Source organism: Emys orbicularis, chromosome 1, assembly GCF_028017835.1.
Source record: "Emys orbicularis isolate rEmyOrb1 chromosome 1, rEmyOrb1.hap1, whole genome shotgun sequence".
Classification (NCBI taxonomy): domain Eukaryota; kingdom Metazoa; phylum Chordata; order Testudines; family Emydidae; genus Emys; species Emys orbicularis.
In genome coordinates this window covers 42,260,932-42,282,677 of record NC_088683.1, presented here as the reverse complement: position 1 = coordinate 42,282,677, position 21,746 = coordinate 42,260,932, and the positions used below count along the sequence as shown (strand labels likewise).

Here is a 21,746-nt window from a genome sequence, read left to right as displayed (position 1 = left end):
GGATTCAAAATCATTCTCAGTCAGTTGCTCACTATATAAAATTTTCTTAAGCCAAGTCATTTGCCCACCTTGTTTCTGAGTCAACTGCATCCTGAAAAACTGGGAAAGAGACAGACCTCTGATCAATGGGTACGTCATCTCTGCTGAGTTTCTCTGAGTAAGCGACATACCGATGTATGGCTGTAAATAGAGAGGCCCATACTGAAACTACAGATCCAAACCCTGAAAAGGCCAGTTTCAGAAGCAGAATTAAGGCCCATCCACACCCCAGTTCCTCTCTCCTTCTGAGATAATGAGTGTGTCACTGGGTTGGAAATGTGGGTGTATAATGGCCGTACTACATAAGCTGATGATCTGCGCACTTGTCTCGTAACAATGAACAATACAAAAATAAATGTGGATTCTGAAAAGTCCTTTTTGGCATAAGCTATTTGTACCTCAGAAAAGAAAATTTCATATCCAGTAATATGACTACAGTAATTACTAGTGTCTATTGTCACGGAATAGGGACTGATCACTCCAGCTATTCTAATTGATCTTAAAAGGCATTTGGCTCTGTGAACCCTTAGAGATGCTGGAGTTCTTGCTTTGACTATCTTTAAAAGAGTTGCACAAAAAAAGTCTGACTGGCAATCCACAGTAGAAAAGATGGAATGTTTAAAAAAAAAAAAAAAAAAAAAAACCAACCCCCACACTGATCTGGGCAGTAATAAACCAGGGAATTCGTTACAACTCAGTTTTGTGTTGCATAGTTCTGCTGTTGAGAATGTATATACATCTACAAAATTCTGCTGTTCTCTGTTTAGTTGCTGATGTTGCTGGCACACTGTCTGCAGTGGCTCATGACTCTGAGTGCCAGCCTCAGAGCAGACTGTCAAAAAGCAGGGTGGAAATCCCAAACTAGTTCTATAGTTAGACTTCACCCACTCAGTAGCAAATGTGAACTCCTAAAGCACTATAACATTGTTACAGACACAGTCAGACAATCCCCTTGGGTCATTCCGGTCTATCTTGACGCCTAGGCAAGCTGAACTATGTGATAGATGGTCACTTTACATGGAAAATCGCAATAGTCAGGTGACTCCCGGTTCCAAAGGACCAGTCACTTACTCCAGGTCAGTTGTACTCAGCTCTCAAACCAAAGACAAGTCCTGTAATTAACTAAAGATTTATTAAGTAAGAAAATAAACAAGAGAGCCATTTATAAGTTTAAAACAGGAAACATACATACAAATGAGTTTCACTCTTAGATTTAAAAAGTTTCTTTAATAAGTAGCTTTATCTGTCCTTTAGGGCTGACTCATGCCAAGTAGCATGGGAATCTCTTGCTTATTGTTAGGAATCTTTGCTCCTCAGAGTCCAGACAGTTTAAGAATCTGTTTCTCCATGTCAGGGATTTTATCCCCTTCATCCCAGAATCCAAGCTGATGGGATGAGTTCATGCACAGGCCTCCCCTTTTTGGAGAGATGAGGAATGCAGTCAAGAAGGTCTCCGTCCTTTGATGCTACACAATGCCTCATTTGCCTTCCATGGGCCACCTTGTGTGCAGGATGAGTACTTTGCCTCAATTAGTGGTTCTTTTCCTGGGTGGTGGGTTACACCAGTGGTTTTTAACCAGGGGTCTCTGGGAGCACACAGAGGTCTTCCAGGGGGTACATCAACTCATCAAGATATTTGCCTAGTTTTACAACAGGTACATAAAAAGCACTACAGAAGTCAGTACAAACTAAAATTTCATACAGACAGTGACATTTATACTGCTCTATATACTGTACACTGAAATGTAAATACAATATTTATATTCCAATCAATTTATTTTAGAACTATACAGTAAAAATGAGAAAGTAAGCAATTTTTCAGTAATAGTGTGCTGTGACATATTTGTGTTTTTTGTGTCTGATCTTGTATTTAAAGTGAGGTGACACTTGGGGAACGCAAGACAAATCAGACTCCTGAAAGGGGTACAGTGGTCTGGAAAGGTTGAGAACTACTGAGTTACACAATTACAGAGGATTATAATGCAAACACTCAATATAACTTTATACCATGGAATACGGATATTCCGTATATACTCGTTCATAAGCCGAATATTTTTGGTAAAAAAGTGACGCATCAAAGAGCGGGGGTCGGCTTATAAACGGGTCTACACCAAAATTTGATGATTTTCAACTCTATGGAATCATTGAATTGAATATCTAATACATTGTCATTTTGTTTACCTGAAGCATCTGCAGGCATGGAGCCCCTCAGCTCCCTGTGGCCGCGGTTCACCGTTCCCAGCCAGTGGGAGCTGAGGGGCTCCGTGCCTGTGAACGCTCCAGGTAAACAGAACGTCCAGGCCCGCTAGAGGCTTACCTAATGGGCCAGGAGCCAAAGTTTGCCCACCCCTGAAATATAGGGTCAGCTTATGAAAGGGTCATACAGTTTTTGCTACTTTTACCTAACCATCTTGGGGGGTCGACTTATAAACGAATGGGCTAATGAACGAGTATATACGGTAAGTAGGATTAATACATGCAGCATCCTACAAGCATTTCATAAAGGCAAAAATCTAAACACATTGTTATAACAGTAATATCTATTTACTAAACCACTGATGAGCCAGGTTTGTTTCCAGTTATGTATTTGTCAGTGTTCAGTGAGGTCCTGGGTCTTTGGCATGTGCTGGCATCTGGTCTTCCAGCATCACAGTTGCAAAGACATCAGGCCACTGGAAATTCTTTAATCAGAGTGCAAAATACTTAACCATGGGTATGTTTCCTGTGTCTAATTAGTTGATTGCTATAAAAATAAGCGTTCCCTCTGCCCCTTTATTAGCCCAAGTCAGAATTTGGATCTGGATCAGAATTGTAAATACTCTGGAGCTTAGGTGTGTTTGGATGCAGGATTTTGATTTGGGCCAGTCTAATGTAAAAATACATTCATTAGCTTTGAGGTAATGATATAATTATTCATGTGGACTCTGATCCTGCAAACTGCTCCACTCAGACCTTTTAGCTCACACATAACTCTTGTTGACTTCAGTTGGGCTTTACAATCATGTTTATTACAGTAATGCCTCAGGGCCAGCCAGGATATGATGTAGTCCCTGCCTCAAAGAGCTTGCAATCTAAATAGATGAGACTGACACAGTCTGGGGAAAGGATATACAACACACACAAGCAGAGTGAACAATGTGATGGCAGCAGACAGCATATTTGTTCCATTTTGGTTGGGAGGGGTTATTTCTGAGGTGGGGATAAACTAAATGACGAGTGGGGAGGGGAAGGTGTGGAGTGAAACTGAGGTGAGGAGACTGAGCGAGAGGGCTCGGTGCAAACAGCCAATCAGTACAGGGCAGAGAAAGTCCAGACAGAACTGTAGAAAGTTCTCTGAATGTCCGAAGGTCCTTGCTTTGGCTGCTTCTGCCCCTACCAGCTGCAGTCTGTGGCTGGTTTCCCTGAATGCTATGTGGGTCATAGTGCTCCGAGAGGGGGTGAGGAGTTATCCCCAGCACCACTCTGGGTCCATGGGGTTGCTGGAGGGAATGGTGGCCCCAGCTGAGCCCTGTTTTGCCTCCCTCCCTTTCTCCCACCAGTGTAGCAGTCCCTGGTTTGGCTGCTTCTGCCCCATCAGCTGCAGTCTGTGGAGTCTCAAATGCAAGTGTGTCATAGAATCATTGAAGATTAGGGTTGGAAGAGACATCTAGTCCAACCCCCTGTTCAAAGCAGGACTAACACCAACTAAATCATCCCAGCCAGGGCTTTGTCAAGCCAGGCCTTAAAAACCTCTAAGGATGGAGATTCCACCACCTCCCTAGGTAACCCATTCCAGTGCTTCACCACCCTCCTAGTGAAATAGTGTTTCCTAATAGCCAACCTAGACCTCCTGCATTGCAACTTGAGACCATTGCTCCTTGTTCTGTCATCTGCCACCACGGAGAACAGCTGAGATCCATCCTCTTTGGAACCCCCCTTCAGGTAGTTGAAGGCTGCTATCAAATCCCCCCTCACTCTTCTCAGCCTTTCCTCATAAGTCATGTGCCCCAGCCCCCTCACACTGCTGTTGTTAATGCCCGGATGACAAAGTCTTAAGAAAACTTTAATCTCTTTATGTTCAGATAGCCAAACACTTTTTAAGAAGGGGATTCGCTTGTGACTGGTAATTAACACGGTCTTGTATTTTACTGGTGCCTTTGTGTATGAGAGTACGGCTTAGAGTAATTGCCATAGCTATGGGAAACTGGATGAAATTCCCTGTTGTTTTTATGTTTTTGTTTTGTTTTTTCTTGGAAATTATGGTGAAAAATGTTTTGTGAAAATCCAGAAACATGATTGTTTAGTTTTCTAAGAAAGCGTGACTAGCTTCAGTGTCCAAATCACCCTTCTTCTGAACTTGTGGGAAATCTATACACAGTTTGAGCCTTGTAGGTTAGGTAGCTGCCTCCTTCCCCTCCCGCTCCCCTCCAGAAATCCATAGAAGCTTTCTGGATTGCTTTGTACAAATGCCAAAACATGGGTACCACAGAAATTATTCATGTAGTAAACTTGGTGTGCGACTCATTCATTTAATCTTAATGATCTGATGATAACTTCAGCTTCATGCTTGTTCATTTCTGATTGTAAATAATTTTCAACAATTAAAAGTGCAAGAATGCCAAATTTTGTGTGGAACCTAAGTAACTTTGGGACTAAAATGAATGCTGTTCCTCAAAAGATAGAACAAGAGAAACTTGGTAACATCATTCTTGCAGGAATTTGTGGGATGTCTTTCCTCCCCCCCAAAAATCTAATTTTCATGAATTCATGCCTCCAGACCTTCCCCACACAGTTTGATTCAGAAAGCCCCCCAAACTCAAAATTAAATTCAGTGAACATTTGAGGTTTGGTTTCAGGACAGGAAACCATAATCTTTTGTATGGCTTACCCCAAAACCACATCAGCCCAGGTTTGCAAACGTCCTCTTGAAAGAAAACCTCCAAGTAAATTTTGTGTGTCAGACTTCATTACCACAGTTTAGTTCAGCATGGTTACATGGGTTAGCAAAACATTCCACAAATAACCCTGAAGGTAAGTGGCTGGGATTATTCCATCTCTTAAAATTGAAGGTGTAGTGTTTTTGAGACACCATTTTAGAATGGGTGAGGGGCTCAAGACTCATGCAGATACTTTCAGAAATTGATTGGGTAAGGTCAGAGGAAAAGTTGCAAGACACCCTATAGGCACCAATCTATATAAATGCTGCTAGACTTGTTCTTCGGGATAATTACAAGAGAAGCATTAAGGCAATTTGAAAATCGGTGTCTGAGTGTGGATTATGGAAGTTCTAATGTTCTGTCTGTTGAGGACTTGACTGATACTTTCAGGTTTTTGGTCTTTCTTAATAAAAGCATATACACCTCTACCTCGATATAACGTGACCTGATATAACACGAATTAGGATATAATGCGGTAAAGCAGTGCTCCGGGGGGGTGGGGCTGCGCACTCCGGTGGATCAAAGCAAGTTCAATATAACGTGGTTTCACCTATAACGCGGTAAGATCTTTTGGCTCCTGAGGACAGCGTTATATCAAGGTAGAGGTGTAATTATGTACTCAGATCATTAAAATTGATCCAATGAGAGAGAAAGAGAGGGGTGGTGATTAGCCTTGCCATTTTTAAAAACAGCTTTATCCTAGTAACAATAAAAAGAACAGGAGTACTTGTGGCACCTTAGAGACTAACAAATTTATTAGAGCATAAGCTTTCGTGGGCTACAGCCCACTTCTTCGGATCCGAAGAAGTGGGCTGTAGCCCACGAAAGCTTATGCTCTAATAAATTTGTTAGTCTCTAAGGTGCCACAAGTACTCCTGTTCTTTTTGCGGATACAGACTAACACGGCTGCTACTCTGAAACCTAGTAACAATGTGGCTTCCCAAGTACTGTACTTGCCCTCCCCTACACCTGACTTCTGGGATCTCATGTGTTGCTTTGTAAATGGCAACAAGGTGTATATGATCCAGTTACCTTGTCTTTTAAACAATTTACTTGCTAATATTACAACACCGCCTTTTCTCTCCAAGCATTGCTGGCAGCTGGTGGGGTTGAATATTGACCACCCCTCCCCCGCCTCCCCCTTTTTAAAAAAAGTTTGGGGCTTTTAACAATGTATGTAAAGTGCTTCGTGAATGGTTTTTATTCTATAATTTATTGCTGCCATATCAGATTTCCCCCCTTATAAAAGAAATGGATTTAAAGTGAATTTTAATTGAATAAAGTAGCTCCTGCATGGTGTGTGTGTGTTGGGGGGGTGGGGGTGGGGGAGGAGATGGTTTAGAAAAGAAAGCGGTTTTGCAATTCAGTTAATTCTGACTGACAAATTAGACAAGAGTATTTAGCCTCCATTTGGCCCCCATTCTGTGTAGTTCTGTGCTCCCTGAACTCAGTAAGAGTTCTGGGTGTTCATCACCCACCTCACAGGATCAGGCGCTAAATAAGCCGCACTTACTGCATGTCTTTGGGCAAAACAAGTAGGCCCTGATTCAACAAGGAACTTAAACACGTCTAATTTTCAGCATGTGAATAATCCCAGGGGGCTGTATTTAAAATTATTCATGATGGTGCTTGAATGTCTTGAATATTCTTGAAAGATGTCTTGAATATGGTGCTTAATATCTTGCTGAACTGGACCTTAATTTCTCTGCCTCCATTCCCTGTCTGTAAAATGGGCATGATAATATTCCCTTTCCCTTTTCTGTCTTGTTTGTTTAGCACATAGTTCCCTGCCATGAAGAGTTTGATCTCTTGCTATGTTATACAGTGACCTAGCGCAATTCTTAGAGTCCAAGGCCAGAAGCAACCACTGTGATCATCTAGCCTTACTTCTTGTATAACACATGCCATAGAACTTCCCCCAAAATAATTCCGGGAGCATGTCTTTGAGAAGAACATCCAATCTTGATTTAAAAATTGTCAATGGTGGACAATAGGCAGTCCAAGTCAGTTGAGTCCCGTAGATGCTGCCATAACACAAATAATAAAAGAGAATAAAAGCTAGAAGGATTCTACTTGAGTTCATGTGAGATGATTACAGCACATCTGATTTTATTTTGTTCACTTTTTGTTAATGTAAGTCTTCAGTTAACGTGCCTGATCAGAACTAAACTTTTAGAAGTGCACTGGGACTTACTTTTGGATCTTTTCCATGGCATTTAATTTTTGTTTACTGTTTTCTTAGAAGGGGGGAAAAAATGAAGCCAGTGAATATAAAATGGAATGTTATGCTGCATGGATGTCTGATATAATCTAGCCCTACTGCTTTGAAAAAAAAAATGAATGCCAAAAAACCCAACTTTATGGCATGTGCACGTTATTTTGGTTAATTTAACTGGAAACTTTTAATTTATAGAATTTAGCGGAACTGCTTTGGAAAAACTTTAATGATTTCTAATAAGACTTAATTTTCTCAAGCATAGTGATTCCTCCTAATACAGATTATAACTATCGTTATCCTGTTATTGATATTTATATCCAAACATATATATGCTCCAACTGAGATTGGAGCCCTGTTGTGCTAGGTGCTGTACATACATACACAGTAAGAGACATTCCCTGCCCCGAAGAGCTTACAATCTAAATAGACAAGACAGACAAAGGGTGGGAGACAGCAAATATCCCCCTCCCCCCCGGTTACACAGAGAGGGAAAGTTGTCACTCAGGATGTCTGTGACAGACCTGGGAATTGAACCCAAGCTCCTAAATCCCAGTCCAGAGAGCTATATTGAGGCCATACTTCCTCTTGATGAGGCATAGCCCCCTGCTTGGAAGTGTGGTGCCTGTATCGTTAGGGTGACAGCCCCTAACGAGCACCATATAGAGAGAGCAGAGCAGTGATGGCTATTTCTAAATAATTCCCTTTCTAATACCTACATTTCAATTCAATAAATATCCAGCTCTTAAAGGGATAAGTTCTCCTCTAAGTTGTACCTCTGCAAATCCATTGACATAAATGGATTTACATGGGTGTTAACTGAGGGCAGAATTTACCCTAAACTGGCATAAGAAATTGCTGCCGTTTTCCTTAAGGAAAATCCAGTAAGTAAAGTCACGTCTTGGCTCCTGTTGCTAAGCTTGAGGGGCAGTATCATTTTATATACATTGCCTTTCCAGTGGGACAGGAATAAACAAATGAGTCTGAGTTAATCTGCATTCACTGTGTCCTAAGATTTGTCCTTACATGCTAGATATAGAATTAGATATGATTATTATTTTAGCTATAATTTATAGCAGAGTAAGCCTGCTTCTCTAGCTCATTGCAGATAAGAAGATGGCACAAACAAGGTGACCATATTTTAAAGTGGATGACATGCTATGCTTGTGCTGTTCCATCACTAAAATGTGGGAGGGGAGATGGCTTGTTTGGATTGGAACACTAAATTCCTGGGGAATGGTGGGGAGGTGAGGGGAAAGGAGTCTTCTCCAAATAAGATAGCACACAGCTGCTCTGAGGCCTGGAGAGAGGGTAATAGCGCTGTAGAGGAGCACCGGGTTTCATTACACTTTATGGCATGCATCGAAGTCTGCATTCATCAGGAATTCTGGGACCTTTCCTGGTTGTTCTGGTATATGAGATCACCCTGTTATCAAGAGGCAAGCTGACACTGCCTCTTCTGCTGTTTCATTTACAGTTTACTACTTGATTTGGCCCATGATGGGACCTTTGGAAAATAGGATTGGAGTTAGTCTCTTTCGTTCTGTCTTTTTTATTATTTTGAACTAAACTAGGTCTAAAAAAGACAGAATCATTCTACTTAAGCAAAGCAATCCTTCCCACTACATCCTTGTCTATGCCTAGAACCATGAAAATACAGAGACTATAAAGATAGATTAGAATTAGTGGATTATTCAAAATGCCAATTTTCAGCGTAGCAGCCGTGTTAGTCTGTATCCGCAAAAAGAACAGGAGTACTTGTGGCACCTTAGAGACTAACAAATTTATTAGAGCATAAGCTTTCGTGGGCTACAGCTCACTTCTTCGGATGCATATAGAGTGAAACATATATTGAGGAGATATATATATACACACATACAGAGAGCATGAACAGGTGGGAGTTGTCTTACCAACTCTGAGAGGCCAATTAAGTAAGAGAAAAAAAACTTTTGAAGTGATAATCAAGATGGCTCAGTACAGACAGTTTGATAAGAAGCAAGTGTGAAAATACTTACAAGGGGAGATAGATTCAATGTTTGTAATGGCTCAGCCATTCCCAGTCTTTATTTAATCCTGTGTTGATTGTGTCTAGTTTGCATATCAATTCCAGCTCAGCAGTCTCTCGTTGGAGTCTGTTTTTGAAGTTTTTCTGTTTTAAGATAGCCACCCGCAGGTCTTTCATAGAATGGCCAGACAGGTGAAAGTGTTCTCCCACTGGTTTTTGAGTATTATGATTCCTGATGTCAGATTTGTGTCCATTAATTCTGCCAATGTGAGTCTTGGGCACAGTAAACAGTTTACTGTCTCAGGGAGAGTTCTTCCGTCCCAGCTTGAAAAGTTTCTGCAGATTGGATGTTGACTTTTAGGTTCTGCTCTTCAGTGCAAATGATGATTCAGGCAATTCCCTTTCACCTCCCACCATGGAGTTTGCTATTGCTGCCAACTTTAACTTCTGTTTTGGCACAGGGATATGGTTCTTTTTTTCAGTTCCTTACTTGGCTTTAGCACTTCATGTGGCTTGTACCCTCCCACAAGGCATTCCCCTGTTAGATTACTTTTTGTTTTAAATTATTTCTCTTTTCTGGTGACCCATTTCCTTTCACAGCCCCAGGTCTTTCAAATTTGTCTTGAGATCCCTTATAGTTTTCCAAGTCCTTTCCCCATCAGGCAGGCACTAGACAGTCACACAATTAACTTTCAAAGGAAGAGTTACTGGTTCATATTTGTTTGCCAGATTTCTGTCTGCATGTGATCTCCCCCCCCCCCCCCCCGTCACCCTCCCCCCTACCCTTATACCTACATGTCCGGGCATGCATGCTTTCCTTCCCCACCATCAGAACTTAACTTTTGCAAGTCTGCAAAATGTTCCACGTTTGGGAAGCCAGCCTGAGTGTCATAGGTAAAAGCACACAGTAGCTTAGCTCTCACAGGGCATTAATATAATTTCAATCAATCAGCTGGTCTATTTAAAAGTTCAAATGCAATTAGCTTCTGAAATAGAAGTTTCAAGAGAATTCTAAAAGAAATTTACATAGTTAAGACAAACTATATACTATTAAAATTTGATATTTTATTTAAAGAAACAAAGTTGAGTGTTAAGACTATGACACATATCAGTAATCACAGGAAAATTTAAAAGTTAAGGCTTATTCTGCACACCAGCTGACACTCCTACAAGTACAGCAGCTTCCATTAAAACGTGAAAGTCCTGATCGAAAGTTCAGTGAAGACAAAGGGTTTTGGATCAGTCCCTTAATGAGTATAGGGGTAATGATTTGTTATTGGCCAACAAGCAAGATTTGAAGTTAGAGTCCACTTCATGGTTTCAGCATGCCCTTTTTCTCTTCACCCACGCAACCCACATAAAGTTGCCAACTCTTATTTTTTTGTTAATATTATGATATTTTGTGGTTTTCCTTAAATATTCTGGAGACATAATTAATTTATGTGAGAAATGTCAGATTTCATTTTTAGTGTCTTGCCCTCATGATTGTGAAGAAAAGATTGAAAATGTAAGCACTAAGGGCTCGCAAACAAGCAGGCAAATATAAGAATCCAGGTATTTTTTTAAAGACACTCATGACTTTCTGGGGCCTGATTCTTGATTTCTGAGTGCTTGAGCTTCACAATACTGCCCTCACACTCCCATTTGCTCTGCCAGTGTCCCCCATACATCCCTTCCAGATTTACATACCCTCCTTGTGTTTGGCTTTCTGCTCTTCCTGCTAAATTGCGGGGGGATGGGGACGACGACTGACACATAAGCACTAGGGACTTGTCTGTGCAAACTGTCACCAACTACCTACATCAGTTTTTAATTCATGCTTTTTGTGTTGGTACAAGACTCTGTGTGGGCAGTCTCTCTTGTTTTGGATTAAGAATGCCTTAAATTCCTTTTTTCACCCTTTTTAAAGCCATTAAGGCAAATCAAAATAAAAGTCACATACAGACTGGCACTTTAATAAACAGAAGTGTGAATTAAAACCAGTTTTTTTTATTTTGGTGGCATCTTGTATGTAGATTGGCGCCAAAGTCACCCAGAGCGATTCTCCCTGATTAACCTTCTGTGGGTCCCATAATACTTCCCAGCCCCTCCCTACCTGCTGTAGAGATCCCCACCCCCTTCCTGCCTCTGTGCTGAGCTTCAACACTGCCTAAGTGTGATCTGTCATTCTGCTTTCCTGCTGAATTTGTGTGCTGTGATAAGCAATGGAATATAGGCTGTCCCTGAAACACCTCAGGCTCCATTGTAGCTGTAGTGTGCTTGAATTCATTGAGCAGGCAGATAGGCTGATGGCTAGGTTCCAGTGTGCATACAAACAGCTGGTTCCCAAGTCACTGTTAAGGCAGGAATGGGTTGCAAGAGCAGGGTTGCAAGCAGGTGGACTGGGGAAAGGAAGAGACAGAGTAAGAGGGTTTAAAAAAAAAAAAAAAAAACCCACACACAACCCTCAGACATTCCCTCCCCCAGCAGGCCATCTTAAGAAAGGTGGCTTGGCTTTTGGCTTCCAGAAGCGCTGCACCCTAGGAGTTGCTGTAACAAATACCTAGTTCTCAAAGTTATTGGAAGATAAGCTGGACGTATCTACAGAGCATTTGCTTTTCATGCAGTTAGGAATGAATAAAACTAGCTCTTGAAAGTCTAGTTCTGAAAAGAGATACATACTTGTTGCTCTTTGACAACGGTAATAATATGAAGATATCACACAGGCAGAATTGGGTCCCAAATAACTGTTTACTGTTTACAAACAAGCAAAGCCTAACTATTTAGATACCGGTAGTCTGGATGATTTCTAGAACCTAGAACACAGTGCGCACCACTAGAGGGCTCACAAACTACTTAACAGGATACTGTCTAATTCCTATATGCTGAAACACCAATCTACTTTACTGAAAATTAATGAAGCTAATGGATTAGTTTTTTCCCAAGCAATTTAGCATGATTGCTATAACTTTTAATCCATTAGAAGGATTTCCTGGCATGACCGCGATTGTTGCTCTTTGGATTAATGCAGGTATTCCAGTTCTCTTTCCTTTCCTTCTCCAACTCACCAGCTCCTCAACTAACAAATGTCTGGAAGGGCCTCACGGAATCAATAAAATCCAGTAGCTTTCAGTGTGAACATTTTAGCTAGAAAGATCATTGCTAATATGTAATGGAAAAAATTAAATCCTTTGTGTTATACTGCATTTAGAGTTACTGGATATGTAAAAAGATTGATCCTTTTTTATACTTTCAGAGAAATTGCCATATGATTTTTAGCTGGCAGGCACTTAAACTTTCAGAAAGCTCCCATAATTCTGCTGTTTAATAACACTGAATTCTTAAGTTTTGTATTTGTTTAGATTTTGATCTAAATTAAACCCCACACCAAACAGCATCTATCTGAAGCTCTTGGCTTATGTTCACAAGCCCAGTAAAAGGACTTACAGAACATAAAACCTTCCAAAGCATCGTCACTTCTCCTTCCTCCCACCCTATCACACATCCTGACTTCATTGATGGCCTTTGGATTACCAGTCATTTCTGTGACCATAATCAAACTCACCTTCATATTTTCCCACAAGACAATTGACCTCATTTGACACTTCAGAAAACCCCAGTAATTCTCAGAGGTTATTTGGTTATAAATCAATATTTTTAAAGCTAAGGTTACTAAAGTTAGGTTAAACTTTATTTTCCCTACGTCTTACATTTTCTCTCTTTCCCTTTTAGGTATTACATAGAAATGGCTTTATGGATCTGGACATTGAGCATTTTGAGCTGTTTTTGTGTCAGCTGTGGATTCAAGGTTAAGAAACTGCATTTTGAAAGTCCCACAGAGTTAAACCACCTTACAGTGAATAATGATACCGGGACTGTCTATTTAGGAGCAGTAAATTACCTGCATCAACTTACAAAAGACCTGAAGAAACAGATGTCTGTAAAAACGGGTCCAGAAGAGGATCACAAAAAGTGCACTCCTCCCATTGAAAATCAGTGCAGTGAAGCAAAATTGACTGACAATTTCAACAAGTTACTTTTGCTGGATAAACTAGAAAGAGAAATTGTTGTGTGTGGGAGCCTTTTTAAGGGAATCTGTGCTATCAGGGAGCTGGAGAACATTAAAAATATAACCTATTATGTTGATAGCGGTGGGGAAAAGTCCTTTGTGGCAAGCAACGATGAGACTGTATCAACTGTGGGACTAATCACCTCCCTGAATAAAAAACGACTGCTCTTTGTTGGAAAAGGGAATGGACCAAATGATAATGGGATAATAATTAGCACTAGGCAGCTTTACAGTGAGGATGGGAAAGACATTTTTGAAACCTATACAGACTCTACAGCTATTAAGTCAGTATATCACTCCTCAAACACGCAGCAGTTTGTGGCAGTCTTTGAATATGATCAATATGTTTATTTTATCTTTAATCAGCAGGAGAAACAGCCCCTTAAAAATCGAACACTAATTGCACGTCTGTGCAAAAATGATCCCCACTACTATTCTTACTTTGAAATGGACTTAGGCTGTCCAGATGATGATGGCACTTATGACCACTGTCATTCTGCCTATGTCACTACCCCAGGAGAAAAGTTGGCTGAGAGCATAGCCCAACCGGGACAGGAGAATAGTAGTGTCCCATCAGGTGACAAAGTGCTTCTTGCGCTCTTCAGCAAATTCAACAAAGACAATGGCTCTCTCAAATCAGCCATGTGTATGTTTTCCTTGAGACACCTCAATGAAAAGATGGAAGAATGTCGGGAGGAATGCTACACTAAACCTGATAAAAAAAAAGAGTTTTATAAACCCTTTTTAGCAGAAGGATCAGAGCCGTGTGGATCACATCCAGAGGTAATGTGAACCTCAACTGTAGGCTCTGTCTAAGACTTACTGTGATGGGAAATAAAATCTAGGAAATCTAATAAAGCATCTGGTAGCTGTTTGATATATCGGGCAAAGGCATAATCAGATCATGGGACTGGAAGTTGAAGTTTGATTAAAATCAAATTGGAAATGAGATGCAATTTTTAAAGAGATTAATTAGACATTGGAACAGCTCACCAAAGAGAAGTGGTAAAGCCATTATCACTTGGAGCCTTTAAACTGATGTTGGATGTTTTCCTGAAAGGTCCATTCTAATTCAGTCACAAGCTATTGCGCTCAACAAAGTTATTTTATGCAGTACGGAAGTATTCCTTCCGATGTAGAAACTATTGGGTGAAATTCCATAGCTGGTGTAATGCACAAGATCAGGCTATAGATGATCATAGTGAATATAAATATATGGAGATATACCTATCTCATAGAACTGGAAGGGACCCTGAAAGGTCATCTGAGTCCAGCCCCCTGCCTTCACTAGCAGGACCAAGTACTGATTTTGCCCTAGATCCCTAAGTGGCCCCCTCAAGGATTGAACTCACAATCCTGGGTTTAGCAGGCCAGTGCTCAAACCACTGAGCTATCCCTCTCCCCCCATCTAGCCTTAAAATCCATGAATCTATGAATTTTCAAATGCTATTTAAAAACCTTGAGACTGTTTTTTTTGGGTGTTCTAGCATTTTTAATGTTGTTTTTCAACTGGACTCTAATTTTTGAGTGTAAGGAGGTCTGCATATTTTTTTCTGCCCAGGCCATGACCACCATGTTTTGGCCCCAAATATTTCCATAAAATGGTGGTCACCCTTTACTTTCAGAGCCTGTCAATAACACTGCTTCACTGTCTGGAGAGACTTCAATCTAGCTAGCCAAAATATTCCCATCCTCCTTTCCCCCTGCTCTTGCGGTTTAGGGTGATGCCTCTGTGACACTCCCAGCTTTGTTTGCTTAGGAAGCCAAAAAGATCTACTGAGTGAGGTATTGATTATTGTGGTGTCTGAATTTGTGAGAATGAGAATGAAATTTAGGAATTCTGCATGGTGATCAGGACTTGGCATCACTTAAAGAGGGGAAGGAGTGGATTAAAGATTAAAAGGTGACTATTTGACAACCTTGTGATACCAGATTAAGTAGGAAGGCTAATGTGTGAACAGTCATAGAGAAAAAAACATCCTTCTTCTAGAGGTAGTCTCTCCAGGTCAGGGTTAAAGTGCATTGGCAGGATGATGTGGGGAAGCTTGCACAGCATCTGCCTATACTGTACCTCTTCTGCCAACAGCACTAAGTTGACAAACCAAAATCTGGTTTAAATATACCATTTTATAGTGTGAACAGATCAGTCACATTTTTAAATGGCGGGTATTTTTGGTTCAAAAAATACCTAAAGCCTATTTATTTTATTGTACAAACTGGTTAGTTTTTTTAATATCTTTTTATATCTTCTTAAGGAAATAGGAACAAAGGTTTGGTTTGGGGTTTTTTCAATCTGAAACAGCTCCTACAAAGTGGGATGTATTGGACCAGTTGTAATTATCAATCTGCTTTGCTGTTGTCCTGAGGAGAAGAGCTATGCTTCTGCTTTTCTTCCTGTCACTCCATGTCCTTCAAATAAGATACAGAAACAGCGACAATTCTCAACTAATCATCCTTGTATAGGGTAATATTGTGATGATAGTGTTGCATTGTGCTCTGAGTTAGGAGTTACTGATCTGAATGTTTAACATCATTCTATATCTCCATTCATTCTTAGGGTGCAAGCAAAAGTTTCCTTTGTGGTTCTGAACACTTACCATACCCTTTGGGAAGCACAAAAAACATTGTTGGGAAGCCGCTGTTACAGAAAGAGGGGATGAATCTAACAGCAGTTACTGTGACAGTGGAAAATGGGCATACGGTGGCATTTTTAGGAACTTCGCTTGGTAGAATTCTTAAGGTAATGTTTCCGACTTTTAAAGGACTAGAACACGTTTAAAATGTTTCAAGTTGTGGCAGTAGCATGTTTAAAGACAATTAGCTTTTTAAAAGGTAAAGCAGAGTTTCAGGTGTAGATTCTTTCTGCACTTCCCATTCTTAATTTTAAAGAGTACACAGGCTATTTCTGAATTACTTCTCCAGCTCCTGCAATGTGCTGTTTTATTTAGTATCACACATATGACATTTAAAGTAGTGGAAAAAAGAAGAAAAAATAACTGTTAGAAAACCCAAACAGCACTAGGCGCTCTAACAATTAAACATACAATTACAAATTATAACCACCCTACATCACACACACAAAAACTTGTACAAACAATGAATGAACTAGTCCTGCCAATCAAATCAAATCAAAGCAGGAAACTATCCCTTTTAATTCTTCCTACCACTCCGCATAGATACACCTTCAGCTTTCCCCCAAAGTCCTGCCAAATGCATGGCTTTTGCAGAATGCACAGAAAGGTCATCAGGTTTTGGCTATTTCAGACTGCATTCATTCATAAGGCATTAGTAAGGGCAATAAATAGTGTGCCTACCATATATATTTAATTAGCACTTTGTATGGTGAGCACAGCAAAGATCTTTAGTCTTATCTCCATTCAAGGCCAGTTACTTTAAGAACAGTTCTTATGACTGTAATTCTCCATTCTCATCCTATAATGATCTGCCCCTCCAGTGACTGTAGAAATCTGAAAGGCAATATGAGGGCTATAGACAAGGCTCTTGTAAATTGTGACTGTAGGTTGTTGGGTTTGGGGTGAGGGGTGAGCCTTCATTTCTACATATAGTGTTATGGATCATCTTAACTTAGGAAGCCCTGCAAAATTATTTTGCTTGAATGTTAATGATAACCACATATATCATATAGTTTGAAATTCGGAGCAAACTCCATTGGATAATATAAGAGTAAATAACCAACATGAACGTGTTTCAGGTGCGAAGGCATAAAGTAGAGACTCTATTAAGTTGACTGGTCTAAATAATATAAGTTGGTTAAAAAATCAATACAAGTGTGAAATACATAGAATGGAGGGAGGTTTCTTTTCATGCCTCATGATCTGTTTACTGTTTTTGAAGTAGATTTCGTTAAATTAGAATGTTTTCCCCAAACACACATTTGAGAGACTCAAGTAAACACAGGATTTTCATTAAAAGTAAATCAAAATAATAAAGTAGCAGCATTAAGCACCTGTCTTTCATTAAATAGGTGTTCCTGATGACTCCTGCAAATGAATATAGCTCTGTTCCCATTGAAATAGACAAACCTGTAAAGAATGACCTTGTCCTTGATGCTACCCAAGAGAACCTGTACGTGATGACCACAACCAAGGTACAGTATCTTACTTTTGGGGAAGGTGTCTATAAAACTTGAGGTGTGCGACTATATTTGAAAAGATTCTTATAATTCACAATTATTCTCATGAGCCTTCACATTTGGTATGATTTTGGCTACCTCTCCATTTATGTCTATATACGTGCCTTTACAGCTAACGAGGGCACAGTTAGTAGCCAACAAATGAAAAATGTGTTTCAGGGCATAAGGCAGAGCAGAGAGAAGGTGGCTACTGTCTGCTCCTTCTTTTGCCTGCTTCAGCTCCTCTTTACTCTGCATTCATGCCAGCAGGGAGGAGCAGCTGGGCAAGTGGAAGGTGGGTGACTGTAAAACCAAGGACAGTGGGTGTAAATCAAATGCCTGGTGTTGACAGTTCTCATGATTTTAATGGTGAGTCTCGGGCTATTTGGTCTCAAAGTCCCAACTGCTGGAGTCAAAAGAGAATGCAAGAATATTAGTTTTCATTTAAAAAAAAAAAAGGTTTCTGGTCCTCAAGGTACAGAGAAAAGCTTGAAAACGTGAAGCAAGGGCACCCTAAGGGCTGAAAAACAAAACAGTAAATTAAAAAACACCCAGATGATTATTTTTTTAATTACTTTCAGAGGCCAGATGCATGTTTTTAGAACAGTTGAAGGTGGCAATACCCCAAATGTTCCAGGAGTCCCTGTACTGCTTGGGGTACAAGGAATCCAGTCAGCAGTAGAGGAGCTGCCTCTATTATAGAGGGAACAGTCAGTTCCAAGTTAAGGGATTCTCCCCCTCTTGTCTGGCAGGGTAGCGCTCCATCAGAGAGAAGGGAGAACCAGTAGGGGGCAGGAAGGGATGCCAAATCTCTGGCAGCTCCTTCACAGCACCTGGCTACTAGAATCATAGAACATTAGGGTTGGAAGAGACCTCAGCAGGTCATCTAGTCCAATCCCCTACTCAAAGCAGGGCCAACACCAACTAAATCATCCTACCTGCTTCCCCTTTCCCCCCACTTCTCTTGGTGGTTGCTGGAGCAGCCAGCCTGGGAGCAACAGATGTTGGTTCACCTGTACAGGCAGGGGAAGCCACTTTTGCCAGTCACTAACATCAACAGACTCACTGGTAGAGTGGTGGGTGAGGAATGTTCCAGATGTACTAATGATGGGCAGAAGGCTGAGGTGAAGTGTAGTGCCACCACAGCTATGGGGAAGGATGGACACTTTGGGTGGGTGACAAAAGGACTACGGTAGTGGGGAGGGGTAAGGGAGTGTCTGTGGAAATCTTATCTTGAGAATAATGGCTTTAACATGAGATGCCATAGGGGCAAATGAATCAGTTCAATGAATGATAAAGTACGTATTGTATAGACTAGATACTACAAAAGTAGTTGTTTTTCAGAAGATTGCAATATTTCAAAATCTGGTTCCATTCTGATTCAAAACAAACCCGCAAAATTTCAAACTTCTTTGTGAAAGGGAAAGGTGCCCAGGCTCTGGGGCAGGCCACCTCGCAGGCCGCCCAGAATCATGAAACCGGAAATCCCTGGCGTCGCTAGTAGCCATCCAGGAGGGCTGCGGAGTAGCCAGGCAGGCAAGGAGGCAGGAAAACAACCAGATTTCAAAAGCTGCATGGTAGACTAGGTTCTGTCAGGTCCCTGCCTGGTTTCTGGAGAAACTCTGTCAAAAACTCTATTACACTGTCTCCACAGGGCATTTCAATTTCAACAAATCAGAAGATTGCATTGTAGTGTAGACTACAAATTCTGAATGCTGTGAATCTGTCAGTCTAAACTCCAATGGGCGCTCTAATTTGGAGTTTGTTTTAGCTTTTTTTCTAACTATCTCACTAAAAATAGTGAGGATGCAGTGGTACCAGCTTCAGTGTAGTGTAGCAAGGCGATAACATAGCCAAGGAGCCAGGCAGGCTTGTACAGCCCACATTGCCATGTCCTCACTGCTATTTTTAATAAACTAGCTAGATTACAGCTAGTGTGGGTACATCTACACAAGCTGCAAATTGCACACTGCTTGTTGCAGGATAGACCTAACCTTAGTTTTCTTCCATAAAATATGTATTCTGCTTCGATACTATTGTTATTTAACAGTAGGTGCTGTATAAATATGGAAGATGGAAGCAATGTAATTCCATTAATCGCAATGAACAGTCAAACCCCCTCACTTACTTTTAGTAACTACATAACTTGACGGAGACTAAAAGTCTTAAGAGCGCAAAGAAATAAAACAGCATAATTGAAGGGAGGGGAAACAAATGTTGAAAATTGTACTTCTATTCCTAGTGTACCATGTGGATATGGGATCAGATATTGATATGTCAGAGAATCTAGTGCAGAGTTGCAAATGTAAGACCAATTTAAACTAAAGTAAACAACTTAAGGACTCTATCTGTGCTGATACAGGTACTCAGTGCTAAACGATAACTGTCAGATGCAGTGAACCTTGTCACTCAGAGAACAAGTGCTGGGTCTTATGTGGTTACCACAGCAGGGACATTATAGCAGAGTGAAGGCACACATACTAGGTAGTGTTGTGCTGGAAGATATTTTGGTGTATCTAATTTAAAACATTAGAACTGGTGGAAAGATGGTAAAGAAGCAAATAGAGAGTAAAGTTAGAGAGTGAAAGAGTTTCCTGCTTTCCTGATTCACTTCTCCTCTCATCTGTTCAGTGTTTTCTTCTGTTGTGTAAATAAGCAGTGGGTGGTTTGGAGCAAATGTTTTTTTAAAGTCTAGCCCCCTCCCACCTGATTCCCAGAGCTCATGCAGAGATCAGGAGAAGTCCCCTGCAGCTTCACTGGGAAATTGGAAAAGACTGCATCACCCCTGCCATACCTATTTTGGTTTATTCAAAGTGTACAGAAGTGGTAGGCTCCCAAATTTGGCATGGTAGCTAACTCCCATATTGGGAATAAAACAGCAACCTGTGGCAGTTGCATGCCATTATTCTTGGCTTGTTTCCTGTTTAGCTTTTACCAATCTCTTTGATTATAAGTGTCAGAAAATCTGTAAAATGAGCTTGTTTGCCTTTTAAAACTGAATCTCACAGTCTAAACGGAGCAGCTTTTTTTTTTTTAATCCATTAAGTTTACATCAAACTTGTAGAGACAATATAATATCTCTTAGGGCTTGTTCCTGCCTGCCAGGATTATGAAACAAATACTTTGTCATAAGGGAGAGCGAGAGCGTCATCCCTTTTAATATTATGTTATTCATGACCATAGTACCAATTAGCGAGAGGGTGTTCCAGGATCTGAACTCCATTTAAGTAAAAATCTAAATGAAAAAACAGTATGAAAAAGGAAAAATGGGGACAAGGACACATCTCAATAGATGGGAACTGTCATTGAAATTAGACGAAGGTTTCTAACCATCAGAGGGGTGAAATTTTGGAACAGCCTTCCGAGGGAAACAGTGGGGGCGAAAGACCTCTCTGGCTTTAAGATTAGGCTAGATAAGTTTATGGAGGGAATGGTTTGATGGGATAACGTGATTTTAGTCAATTAGGCAATAACGTGCCATCGCTGGTAAAATGAGGGTCCGGCTGGAGAATCTTGCCTGTATGCTCGGGGTTCTACTGATCGCCATATTTGGGGTCGGGAAGGAATTTTCCTCCACGGTAGATTGGCAGAGGCCCTGGAGGTTTTTTGCCTTCCTCCGCAGCATGGGGCAGGGGTCCCAAGCTGGAGGATTCTCTGCGACTTGAAGTCTTTAAATCACGATCTGGAGACTTCAACAGCTGAGTTAAGGGAAAGCGGGTGGGTCAGCTTTTGTGGCCTGCATCATGCGGGAGGTCAGACTAGATGACCATAATGGTCCCTTCTGACCTTAGAGTCTATGAGTCTATGAGTCTATGAGATACAGAAGCTTTTTTTTTAATTGCTAATGTGCAAAGTAAGAACCATGTTTTGGATTTTCAGAGTAATTTTTTAGCTACCTGCCAGTTGCTTAAAAAAAAAAAAAAGACTGAGTTATGATTGCCAAAGTTTTTGTAGTCTTCAGAAGTAAATCTTAATGGTCAGCAGAAAGAAGAATGTCCCATTTCCTTCAAGAGCTTTTGTGCAATTTCAACAGCATAATTTAAAAAAAAAAAAAAAGACTGACTGTGCCTTGGCTCACTTTGTCATAAACCAAAGGAAAACAAGGTTATTTACACCCATCACTACAGGAAATCAAAAGCAGAGGCAGTGTGGTTGCTGGGGGTATGAGTAGCATGGCTGCTATTTTCTCCCCTAGTGCTTCGTTTGATAGTTTTACATTGCTTATTTCAATTTTTCCACTTGAATTTGTTGTATGGCAACAAGGGATATGAATAGAGAACTGAGATACCTCTGGACATTCCAAAATATTCTTGCTTTTGAACATGCTGAACTGCTGCCGGATAGAAATAACACTTCTGGATGCATTTCCAAGCACTGGGTGATAGCACCAA

The 21,746-nt window shown here is 40.7% G+C and overlaps 1 protein-coding gene across 1 annotated transcript in view; it reads left to right on the top strand.

The window, feature by feature from the left end:
* The first annotated feature begins 2,481 nt into the window (after positions 1–2,481).
* Positions 2,482–21,746, top strand: part of PLXNB2 (plexin B2) — a 114,463-nt gene continuing 95,198 nt past the window's right edge. Inside the window, exons 1-4 of the mRNA XM_065400954.1 lie at positions 2,482–2,498; positions 12,887–14,006; positions 15,781–15,963; positions 17,209–17,331. Coding sequence (XP_065257026.1) covers positions 2,482–2,498; positions 12,887–14,006; positions 15,781–15,963; positions 17,209–17,331 — 1,443 coding nt within the window. The remainder of the gene's footprint in view (positions 2,499–12,886; positions 14,007–15,780; positions 15,964–17,208; positions 17,332–21,746) is intronic.